General features: G+C 40.7%; 1 protein-coding gene across 1 annotated transcript; it reads right to left on the reverse strand.

The window, feature by feature from the left end:
* Positions 1-8,712: 8,712 nt before the first annotated feature.
* LOC109616650 (G-protein coupled receptor family C group 6 member A-like) lies at positions 8,713-11,005 on the reverse strand. The gene is made up of 3 exons (XM_034297447.1): positions 10,994-11,005; positions 10,086-10,203; positions 8,713-9,968 (listed from the first exon to the last, which is right to left on the reverse strand). The coding sequence occupies exons 1-3, from the start codon at positions 11,003-11,005 to the stop codon at positions 8,827-8,829; spliced, it is 1,272 nt and encodes a 423-aa protein (XP_034153338.1). The 3' UTR covers positions 8,713-8,826.
* Between the last annotated feature and the right edge of the window lie 2,021 nt (positions 11,006-13,026).

Below are 13,026 nucleotides of genomic sequence, written 5' to 3' on the forward strand. Positions count from 1 at the left end.
TTGAAGGTATTTTATGAAGTATTAACTGTTTCTTTTTGATCAGGAACTATTATTAAATAAACTAGTTTTAAGGTGTATTTCCACCGTAAACTAATGGATCTTATTGGTATCTACATTTCGAAACAACATAACATTTTGCTGGCCTGCATATTGGGATATCGAAATGTGAGCCTGTTATGGGTTGCTCCCCCTCCGCCCTGAGTCAGGTGGTTCGGTCCCTGTTTGTGTTTTTCCACCTGGAGTGCTGGAGGTGTGTTCAGTAGGTCAAGGGGCGTGGCAGAGTCTTCACTACACAGCCAATCTTCGCAGCTGCAGCTCATCCACATGATTCACTCCAGCAATATTTAAACCCGGGCTGATCACCTCTTCGGCGTCAGTTCGTTATCTACTACCCATTCGGTACTTGGCTCTCAGTTCTAGTTGTTCGCTAGTATCATCCGTGTATTCTCGTGCACCCTAGTTTGCGGTTTTTCCCTGTGTTTGTACTTACCCTGTGTTTCTCTCGTGTTCTCGCTCAGACCTGCTGCTTCCTCTGCTGCGCCTACTAGCTTCCAGCCTCACCACCCAGCCTTTGCCTCCACCTACGAACACCTCACATCAGTACACTCCTCTCCACTTGTTCATCTCGTGTCCAGTAACCACTCGGACTCCTCACCGTCAGCTCTCCTCCAGCTTCGGATCTGCAAGGAGTTTCCCAGCCCTGACCCTGCCTACAAAGCACTCTCTGAGCACCCTGTTTCTCCATTAAAACCTTTTGAACCTACCTTACGGGTTCAGTTTGATTTCTCTGCGTTCTGGGTCAGACGAACTCTAACAGAGCCAGGCATCTTTGGATATCCACATTTTAAAGTATGCCTTTTAATGTTTACATTTAACTGTCGCCTCCATGAACTGCCACCTTAACGTGGCAGAGGGGTTTGAGTACCCGAGTGGCCCTAGGAACTATGTTGTCTGGGGCTATATGCCCCTGGTAGGGTCTCCCAAGGCAAACAGGTTCTAGGCGACAGGTCAGAATAAGAGCGGTTCAAAACCCCTTAATGATGATAAAAATGTTAAGGTCCGTGACGTCACCCGGTATGGCACAGCCGGGGCCCCAACCTGGAGCCAGGCCCGGGGTTGGGGCTCGTACGCGAGCGCCTGGTGGCCGGGCCTTTCCCCATGGGGCCCGGCCTGGCTCAGCCCGAAGGAGCGAAGTGGGACCGCCTTCCTGTGGGCTCACCACCCACAGGAGGGACCATAAGGGGCAGGTGCGGAGAGGATCAGGTGGCAGTCAAAGGCGGGGAACTTAGACAGCCCGATCCTTGGACACGGAAACTAGATCTAGGGAGGTGGAAAGTCACCTCGCTGGCGGGGAAGGAGCCTGAGATCGTGCGAGAGGTTTAGAGGTTCACCTCTACGCACGGCTTGGGCTCTGGAACCACACTCCTTGAGAGAGGATGGACTCTTCACCACTCTGGAGTTGCCCATGGTGAGAGGCGGCGGGCTGGTGTGGGTTTGTTTATGCCTCCCTAGCTCTGCCGCCATGTGTTGGAGTTTACCCCGGTGAACGAGAGGGTAATTTCCCTGCACCTACGGGTCGGGGATAGGTCTCTCACTGTGGTTTGTGCCTACTGGGCCGAACGGCAGTGCAGAGTACCCAACCTTCTTGGAGTCTCTGGGAGGGGTGCTGGATAGTGCTCTGACTGGGGACTCTATCGTTCTACTGGGGGACTTCAACGCCCACGTGGGCAACGACAGTGACACCTGGAGGGGCGTGATTGGGAGGAACGGCCCTCCTGATCTGAACCCGAGTGGTGTTCAGTTATTGGACTTCTGTGCTAGTCACAGTTTGTCCATAACGAACACCATGTTCAAGCATAAGGGTGTCCATCAGTGCACGTGGCACCAGGACACCCTAGGCCTCAGGTTGATTATCCACTTTGTTGTCGTTACATCTGACCTGTGGCCGTATGTCTTGGACACTCAGGTGAAGAGTGGGGCGGAGCTGTCAACTGATCACCACCTGGTGGTGAGTTGGATCTGATGGTGGGGGAGGAAGCTGGACAGACTCGGCAGGCCCAAGCATACTGTAAGGGTCTGCTGTCAGAGAGATCTTTAATTCCCACCTAAAGGGTGGCTTGCCCACTTCAGGTTGGTGGAGAGTGCCTGCCTCAAGTGGAGGAGTTTAAGTATCTAGGGGTCTTGTTCACGAGTGAGGGAAGGATGGAACGGTTGACAGACGGATCGGTGCAGCTTCTGCAGTAATGCGGTCGATGTATCGTTCTGTCGTGGTGAAGAAAGAGCTGAGCCGCAAGGCGAAGCTCTTGATTTACCGGTCAATCTACGTTCCTACTCTCACCTATGGTCATGAGCTTTGGGTCATGACTGAAAGGACAAGATCCCGGATACAGGCGGCCGAAATGAGCTTTCTCCGCAGGGTGGCTGGGCGATCCCTTAGCTCGGTCACCTGGGAGGAGCTCAGAGTAGAGCCGCTGCTCCTCCACATCGAGAGGGGTCAGCTGAGGTTTTCTGGGCCCGTCCCACCGGGAGGAGATCCCGGGGAAGACCTAGGACATGCTGGAGGGACTATGTCTCCCGGCTGGCCTGGGAACGCCTTGGTGACCCCCCGGAAGAGCTGGAGGAAGTGTCTAGGGAGAGGGATGTCTGGGCATCTCTGCTTAGACTGCTGCCCCCGCGACCCGGCCCCGGATAAGCGGAAGATGATGATGATGATGTCATTTAACTGTCCTAAACAACAGTCAAATCTGACAAACTAATATTTGTTAAGTCTATTCATTTTCTCGATTTCTCGATTTCAATGCGACTAAATAGTAGTACTTTGGATCACTTTTGATCCTGCATACTGGAGAAATAATCATGCATGTGGGTGCCTATTTTGGGGAAAAACAGTGGGGGATGAAGGAAAACCAAGTTCTGTGGCTTGATTCATAACACACACTGATACTTAATTCATACATTTATGAATATCAGTAATAAGTTACAAGAACCGTTTTCCCAAAGCATATGTAACACCTAAATTGTTCCTAAATAACTACTTATTCTTACCACGTTCTTACATTCTTGTTACCACATCATTACGTGGGAATTACCCTGTAAGTCACAGGCTGTAATTTGAAGGGTTACCACTCCAAATGACTCGTCATGGAGTTGATGTCTAATCATAGTGTTAAAGACATGGTTACCCCAACATGAAACAAAATTCTGCAATTCTCCAACTATGATCCTTTAGAACCATCCTTCTCACTGTGCATGGTACCAAAATACAAATGTGCTCTGCCGCACAGTCTTAATACATAATACTGGTGTTCCCTGAGGCTCTTTTCTTGGCCCTGTCCTCCTTTCTATACACCAAGACTCTTGGCTCTGGCATACTTAGGTTTGTCATGATTATAACATTAGTATGTTAGTTGATGTTCAACTGACTCACAAATAATTTGCGATTTACTATTTAATTGTCTATAATGTACATTTTATGAAATTATTATAGTATAGTAAGCCTTATAAGATTTAAAAAATACACATTTTGGATCCAGAGATGGATCTTCATATTTGTGGTATTTGTGCTTTGAGCACCACCTTTCTGGTGCAGATCAGACAATTTGCCTCCTTCAGATAATTGGGCTGATCTCTTTCAGTAGGCTTAAAACCTAAATGTGCCCAGAGCAGTACTACCACTAAATCAATGTGGTTAACGATTGCTCTTCACAAAATGCAATCTCAAAACAATGACAATTACAATTGTGACGTTTCACCTGTCGCTCTGCTGCAAATATTATAGCCTAGTTATTTGAAATAGCTTATTCAAAAATGTTTAGGCTATGTAGACCTTGTTTTTTTTGTTGGTCAAATAGGCAACTGAAACATGTTTGTCTATTAGATAATGTTTCAAAATTACATAACGTTGCATTGTAAAACAATTCTAAACTAGGTAAAAAACATAAAGAAACTAAAAAGCAAAGAACTTTCTGTAAATAGTCTGCACCTATAACTTTCTGCAGAGCTGTCAAGTGCTCTTCTGCACCCCTGGGCTAGACATCCTAACTGATGGAAACGTACATAATTTTCATGGTATTTATTGAGACGTTATTAACATTGGTGTGAATTGTTAACATTGAAAACTGCACAATGCCTTCCTCCCAGATTGCAAAGATCCTTGGCGTGACCATCAACCACACGCTGTCATTCTCTGCTAACACCAAAGCTGTGGCTCACTCCTGCAGGTTCATTATAATGTCAGAGTGCAGCTTTATGTGAGCTTTTTCTCCAGGGCGTAAAGGGAGACATTTTGACTATAGTAGAATAATAGGATACTGTATGTAATTTTTGTGAATTGCCAATTTTATATTGAATTAATTAATGTCTTCATATTTCCTATTTAACTGTTGTAGTAGGATGGGCCACTGTGACATTGAGAGTGAGGCAGGTAAACAAGACAAATGAGAAGTCAAGGTTAAAATGGTATGGTCCACTTTACAAGACTCTTCCAGGCATGAATATGGTAAATATATTGTATTATTTATGATTACAGCTAAGAACATAATATAAATGTTAAGTCCCCCCCTGACCGTAAGTCCCCCCCCCCCCCCCCCCCCGCCCCGTAATTTGAACCCTGTATAGAGTACAGCCTTACCTCATTCAGGAAGAAGTGCAGGTATTTGTCCAGAAACGTGTCATTCCAAGTCTGGGCTACTGCAAATCACTCTTAGTGGGGCTTTGTATAGGTTTTCTTTCCAACACTGACCATTGCCGAAAACTACTTAATTGAGTAAAATGCACCTACTAGTAAACTGTGCGGTTGTTTCACCTAGCTCTTTTGAAATGTATGCACTTACTGTATGTTGCTCTGAATAAAAGTGAAATCACTTGCAAGTGATATTTTTTAACAACTGGAAATCAAACTGCAGGTGTGCAACAGATAATTTGAGACAGGGAGTTATATTGTGTAGTATTTTGTCGACAAGGTTACATTTATATGTACAATTTCTTACAGAGTAACAGATTTCAATAATATATAGAGTAAATAACATAGGAACCGAAATTAAACGCTGTTGAACTCCTTCATGAACTACAGGAAATGTAGATCTATTTTCATCGGTTACAGTAGCGTGTTCCATCAATAAGTTAATTTTGAAAACAAAGACAAGCATCTTTAGGCAGGTCCAATGAAGACAGATTTTTCAATACGACCTACAGTCAAACGCCTTTGGCAGATCAACAAATAGGGCAACACAGCCTAATTTCTCATCCAAGGCCTTGACAAAATAATTTCCAGGCAGTGTAGTTAATGTGCCCATTTCTAACACCAGACTGAAATGTGATCAAAATGTAATTTTCTGAGAAAAGGAATATAACAATTTATTTACCAATGCCTCCAGGATTTTAGCAGGAGTTATTTATCATGGATTACATGATTAGCACAAATGTCTCAACCTTTACATTTAACAAAATATGTACATGATGTTAACCCATTAAAGAAAGCAATTGCATTAAAATTACACATTTTGAGAATTTAACCTCCAACAGATCTAGGCAAAAGAGGTACATTGACTCATCTCAACATTAGAATAGAACCCTTTTTCATTTACAAAATGACCAAGAATTTTGTTTTGTAATGAGTAAAAAATATCAATATCAAGAAAAAAGTCAAGAAATATTTGGACACTGACTAAATTTTAATAATTAGGGCTCTGTACGCCACCACAATGGCTTTGAAATGAAACAACCAAGATGCAATTTAAGTGCAGACATTCAGCTTTAATTCAAGGCGTTGAAAAAATAAATTGTAAGAAACGTTTAGGAATTGAAACCATTTTCATACACTGTCCCCTTATTTCAGGCACTCAAATGTAATTGAACAAATTAACACAATCATGAAAAAAATCTTAATTTTTAATACTTTGTCGAGAATCCTTCGCAGGCAATGACTGCTTAACGTCTGGAACGCATGGACATCACCAAACCCTGGGTTTTGTCAGAATGGTATTCGTTGTGGTGTGCGTAGAATAAAGGAGTCAAACGCAGGGAGGCGGTTAACGTACTTAGTATATTAATACTTAAATGACAAGCAGAAAATCAAACGCTCAAGCGCAACAACAAGCGTGCAAACTTCTTGTAAAAACACCAGACAAAGAACAATACCACACAAAGACACCCAGAAACACAGGGACTAATATAGGCAACATATTGAGGGATTGGAAACCAGGTGTGTGCAATAACAAAACATGACAGTGCCGTGGGAGGAGGAGCGGCGTGACTAGAAGGCCGGCGATGACGCACGCCGAATACCACGTCGGGAGGGATGGCACGCGTCTTCCACGCACGTCCTCGTTACAGGTTTCCTCATTTGTGATACTTTGCCTTTACTGCAGCTGTCTTTAGTTTTTGTTTGTACGTGGATCTTTCTGCCTTTAATTTTGTCTTTAGCAAGTGAAATCTGTGCTCAATCGGGTTGAGATCAGGTGATTGACTCGGCCATTGCAGAATATTCCACTTATTTGCCTTAAAAAACTAATGGGTTTGCAGAATGTTTTGTGTCATTGTCCATCTGTAAAGTGAAGCACTGTTTAATCAACTTCACTGAATTTGTCTGAATCTGAGCATACAATATATCCCTATACCGTTCAGAATTCATCCGGCTGCTTCTGTCTTCTGTCATATCATCAATAAAACCAGTGCCATTGGAAGCCATGCATGCCCATGCCATCATACTGCCTCCACCATGTTTTACAGATGATGTGGTTGATCTGGTACAGGTTGATCTTAGTTTCATTTGTCCAAAAAATGCTGTTCCATAACAGGGCTGGCATTTTTCCAAGTTTTTGGGCAAAATCTGGCCTTTCTATTCTTATGAAGCTTATGAATGGTTTTGCACATTGTGGTAAACCGTCTGCATTTGCTCTCATGAAGTCTTCTCTTTATGGTAGACTTGGATAATGATATGCCTACTCCTGGAGAGTATTCTTCACTTGGCTGGATGTTGTGAAGGGTTTTTCACCAGTGCAATTTTTTTTTACCTGCTTAATTGATGAAGAAATAATTAAGGAATAGCATGAAAAAGGTTTTGAGTCAGTTGTCCAATTACTTTTGGTCCCTTGAAAAAGAGGGGGATACATATTAAGGAGTTGTAATTCTTAAACCCGTCCTCCAATTTGGATGTGAATACGCCCTAATTAAAGCTGAGAGACTGCACTTTAAGCCCATATATATTATTTATCTGTAATTTGAATATATTTTGGTAAACAGCAAAAATAACAAAAACTTGTATCAGTATCAAATTATTTCTGGACCTAACTGTAAGTTGCTTACTACAATAGCAAGACATGTGCATTTAATTAACAAATAAAAGTGTGTCAAGCAATCTATATAATTTATGTTTCATTACAAAAAAGTTAGCATTCTGAGTTTCAAAGTGACAAAGATTTGTATTTCACTCATTACATTGTTTCTCATATATAACTAATAACTTAATGATTACTACAATTGAAACACATTCAACTTTAAATTTTACCAATAAAAGTAGTATAATTGTCTTATTCTGATAAGTTGGATGAGTTACAGTGAGGGAATTATTTTTTTTTAACCCCTGCTGATTTTGGGCACTGACAAAGAAATGATCAGTCTATCATTTTAAGGGTGGGTTTATTTGAAGAGTGAGAATAACAATAAAAATATCCTGAAAAACGCATGTCAAAAATATTATAAATTGATTTGCATTTTAATGAGTGAAATAAGTATTTGATCCCCTCTCAATCAGAAAGATTTCTGGCTTTTAAAGGGAGTGCTCCTAATTTCAGCTTGTTACCTGTATAAAAGGCACCTGTCCACAGAAGCAATCAATCAGTCAGATTCCAAACTCTCCACCATGGCCAACACCAAAGAGCTGTCCAAGGATGTCAGGGACAGGATTGTAGACCTACACAAGGCTGTAATGGGCTACAAGACCATCGCCAAGCAGCTTGGTGAGAAGGTGACAATGGTTGGTACGATTATTCACAAATGGAAGAAACACAAAAGAACTGAACTGCTTCATGCAAGATCTCACCTTGAGGAGTTGCAATGATCATGAGAACGGTGAGGAAACAACCCAGAACTACACGGGAGGATCTTGTCAATGATCTCAAGGCAGCTGGGACCATAGTCCCCAAGAAAACAATTGGTAACACACTATCCCTTGGAGGACTGAAATCCTGCAGTGCCCACAAAGTCCCCCTGCTCAAGAAAGCACATGTACAGGCTGGATGGGTATTCCAGCATGACAATGACCCAGAACACACGGCCAAGGCAACAAAGGAGTGGCTCAAGAAGCACTTTAAGGTCCTGGAGTGGCCTAGCCAGTCTCCAGACCTTAATCCCATAGAAAATCTGTGGAGGGAGCTGAAGGATCGAGTTGCCAAACGTCAGCCTCGAAACCTTAATGACTTGGAGAAGATCTGCAAGAGGAGTAGGACAAAATCCCTCCTGAGATGTGTGCAAACCTGGTGGCCAACTACAAGATACGTTTGACCTCTGTGATTGCTAACAAGGGTTTTGCCACCAAGTACTAAATCTTGTTTTGCAGAGGGGTCAAATACTTATTTCACTCATTAAAATGCAAATCAATTTATAAAAATGTTGACATGGATTTGTTTTTCTGGATTTGTTTGTTGTTATTCTGTCTCTCACTGTTCAAATAAACCTACCATTAAAATTATAGACTGATAATTTCTTTGTCAGTGGGCAAACGTACAAAATCAGCAGGAGATCAAAAAATTAAATCCCTCACTGTAACAAAGTTGCTCAGGAGTGCAAAATACATTTTAGTTAGAATTGTACTCTCAAAATCAAAAATCAAATGGATTGTGTGCGAGTCCTTTTTCGTAAAGTTGAAGAGGAGTTCCATAGCTTATCCAGTTTTCTTAATGTTTCAACTGAGCTGAATGAGTTAGGTGACAACTCAATAAAGTTTGTTCTTGAATCTGAAGAATGGATGGTGATTACTGAATTTCTTGACTTCCTTACCCAATTATCTGACTCCATGGTCCCCTCCCCAGAGTCCAATGATACGTTGTTTAGTTCTGAGTTGGTGGATTGGATGGAATAGATTCGCACTCTATCTTTGTATGCCTGAGTTGTGATGTCCTTCTTATTTTTGCAAAGTATCATGTAGCACTTGGGGATGAAGTGGCAGAAAATGATGCCAAAGTTGGAGACAACAATGGCAGCTGCCTGAACACCTGAGCGCTGCTGCAGTTTAGTGATGTAAATGGGGATAAAACAGACCCAAACAAATATATAAATGACCACACTGAAAATGATGTAGCCAGTTTCATTGAATCGTGTTGGAACCTTTCTGCCTTTCAGGGCCAAAATAAAACAGATGAGGGCCAGCAGAACGATATAACCTAACATAAACCCAAAGCCCCAGTTAGACCCTTCGTTGCACTGTAGTAGAATTTCCATGCTGTCATCCGTAGTCTGGATCTCAAGCTTAGGAGAATCAAAGATCAGCCAGAAAGTGCATATAAGCGCTTGGATGGCTGTTCCACAAACAATGATAATCGGTGGCCTGTAAAGCTTTTTAAGGATATTATTTTGGTTCATAAGAAAGGCAAGAAAAGTACGATACGCCTTTACCAGGATGCAAGAGACACACAATGTAAAACTAAGGCCATACAAGGTTTGACGAGATCTGCAGATTTGTTCATTGGGTTTACCTACAAACAGCATCACAGCACAAAAGCTAGTGACTAGACCTCCCATCATCAAAAAACAGAGTTTGCCTCCAGCCACTTTAACTACAGCGCTATGGCGACCAATCAGAAAAATTATGAGCACAGCAAACAAAAGTAGAATCCCTATCCCAGCAAAAGTGACCAATGTAATGGCAAAAGGTTCATTCCATTTGAAGTAGGTTTCCTTCCTTGGTTCACAATGATTCCACCCTTTCAATGACCAGGTTTTATTAGGACATTCCAAGCAGTTTTCAAGGTCTGTGAAATGTATTGAATTCAAATATATTAAATTGCCATGTTTCCACATTTTTTTATTGAATTACACTTTTTAAAATAGATTTTAAACCCCAACTGCAAGGAATAAAGCATACTCACTGTGCTCATTGCTGAATGTTCCCGCCTCACACTTTGTGCAGTTGTAGCAGCAGAATACCTTATATATTTTCTTTGCAAATCCCGGAAGGCATGATTCGGAACATTTGGATTCAGGGACCTGGCAAACATCAGTAATGTCTATATTATATTTTATATTATACAATACCAGTACTATAATTCTGTATATTAATAGGTTGTCCTGTATAGAATCTAAAAGTGTTTAATTTGTGTTTAATTTGAGTTAAAAAAAAAAGATCATACAGCTTTCTGTTTATAAATTTTCCTAAAGACATCTAATTATTTAGGGGTATGCTGATTGGAAAACGTATTTTATAATCATAATTTGTCATGAGTAGTTTAGTTTTAAGAAGACATTAAGGAGCCGATAATGACAAAGCAAACACTTTTTTTATGTGCTATTGTATTGCAAATAAAAAACAGAATTATCAAATTTACCTAAGCATTCAGACTCTTTATTTAGTACTTTCTAGAATAACGTTTTGCACAAAGACAGAGCTTAGAGTTTCCTTGCATAAGTCTATATCAGTTTGCACTCCTGGATTTGGACAATTTCACCCAGTCTGATTTATGAAGAGTGTTAGTGATGTGATCTTCAGGTCTCCTCACAGATTTTCAATGGGGTTCAATTCCTGGCTAAATAATTGAGAGCAAAAGCCAAGGTATTGTAATCAAAGGTAGATTAAAAATTGCGTTTCATCGCAATGTCCTTATCAATGAAAATGATTTAATGCAAAAAATTGTTAGCATTCATTTTCAACTCATTTGTTCTTGTATTTAAAAATGTATCTCAATACTTTTTGGTTGATGTATTACTTTAAACATCAAACATTTTATTCTTATTTGCTATAAAAAAATTATAACATACTTATTCCCTTTATCTCAACTACAGAATGGGGCATATCCGAAGTAAATGACCACACCCAGGAAGTAGTTCTCTAAGATTAATCAGAAATATCATCGCTTTCAAGCAATTGTATCAAATAAATTAAAATATCTGATGCGTATTGTAGCTGGGCAAAGCAAGGACACAAAGACAGGTACGGTTTTATTACCCCAGGAACACAAGGCAAAAATATGGAGGACTGAAGGAGTCAAAATTAAATTATATATATATAAATTATTAAATAATTGATTAAATTAATGTCATTTTACAAGGCACATTATGAAATCTTTTTACAATGCCTCTTTTTTAAATAATGGCATATTTCATAATAATATATTGTTTTTTCCCAATCTTTTTTTTCATCATAAGATGTTTTTCATAAAATCATGGCCTTTTTCATAGTATTGTTTCATGGTGTATTTTATAATTTATGGGCGTTTTTCATTTAATGGCATATATAATCATTTAATTAAACATTTCCATTTCATAGCATATTTCATGATCACAAGGGATATGTCAATCAAGTGGGTGGTCTGTAGCTGTTGATACGCTAATCCAGCTAAACTAGTTTCACCAACAGCTTGCTTGTGGGAACTCAAACTGGATTGTCTACCTGGAAACACCTGTTCAAAACTGTGCTCCTAAGTTTGCATACCCTTGCAGAAATAGTGACATTTTGACATTGATTTTGTAAATGACTGATCATGCAAAAAGAAAAATATTGATTTTTATTTATGGCTACTGATCATATGAAGTAATTTATTGTCACCGTTGTATGGCTCCTTTTTAAATCATAATGATAACAGAAATCACCCAAATGGGCCTGATCAAAAGTGTGCATACCCTTTAATGTTTTGTCTTGTTAAAGACACACAAGGTGACACACAGAGGTGAAAATTATCATTAAAGGTGAATTTACCAACCCTGTGGCTTTGTAAATTGCAACTATTGTCTGTGTAAAAATATTCAATGAGTTTGTTAGCTCTCACTTGGATGCACTTAGCAGGCTAGATACTGAGCCATGGGGAGCAGAAAAGAACTCTCAGAAGACCTGGGTAACAAGGTAATGGAACTTTATAAAGATGGAAAAGGATATAACAAGATATCCAAAGCCTTGCAAATGCAAGTCAGAACTGCTCAATCACTTATTAAGAATACTTTGGGTTACAAAGAAAAACACACAGGTATCACGAATGGTGTGGTGGTGGAGAGGAAGGAAGCAGGCGCAGGCAGAGTGGCAGTCGATGGAGATATTTAATAGAAAATAACAATGAGCACTTAAACAAACACGAAATGAAAACAAAGGGCTGGCTATGCAGCAAAACGACACTTACCACTGACTTGAGCAAACAACGACAGGGAACAATGACCAACAAATGAGGGGAGCAGAGGAGCAACATTTACACACTGAATTGGGACCTGGTGTGAGTGATGATTAGAGACAAGACACATGACACAAGTCCAGGATGTGTTTGAGGATGAAAGGAAACCGGGAAAAGAGGGAGATGACGAGGCTGTCCGTCACCTCACCGTCACAACAGGTAACCTCAGGAGAAATATAGGCTGCTTTGGAAAAAGACGGTGTGGTTGTTTCAAGGAGCACAATATGATGATACTTGAACGAAAATCTGCTGCATGCAACATGTTATCAGAAAATACTGGCAGACAATTTGCATTCTTTTGCACAAAAGCTGTGCATGGGACACTCTTGGACTTTCCAGCATGACAATGACCATATGAACAGGGCCAAGTTAACCCTCCAGTGGTTACAGCAGAAAAGGGTGAAGGTTCTGGAGTGGCCATCACAGTCTCCTGACCTTAATATCATCAAGCCTCTCTGGGGAGATCTCAAACGTGCGGTTCAGCTATACCACCTGCAAGCATTCGGGGCCTCATAGACAACTATTACAAAAGACTGCACGCTGTCAATGATGCTAAAGGGGGCAATACACAGTATTGAGAACTAAGGGTATGCAGGCTTTTGAACAGGGGTCAGTTCATTCTTTTTGTTGTTGCCGTGTTTTGTTTTATGATTGT

This window comes from Esox lucius, chromosome 15, assembly GCF_011004845.1.
Source record: "Esox lucius isolate fEsoLuc1 chromosome 15, fEsoLuc1.pri, whole genome shotgun sequence".
Lineage (NCBI taxonomy): Eukaryota > Metazoa > Chordata > Actinopteri > Esociformes > Esocidae > Esox > Esox lucius.

What these genes read in the sequence shown, in the direction of transcription:
- LOC109616650 (XM_034297447.1), bottom strand. An exon ending in AACATTCAGCAATGAGCACA is followed by an intron (nt 9,969 to 10,085) that starts GTGAGTATGCTT and finishes TACATTTCACAG; the next exon opens with ACCTTGAAAACTGCTTGGAA.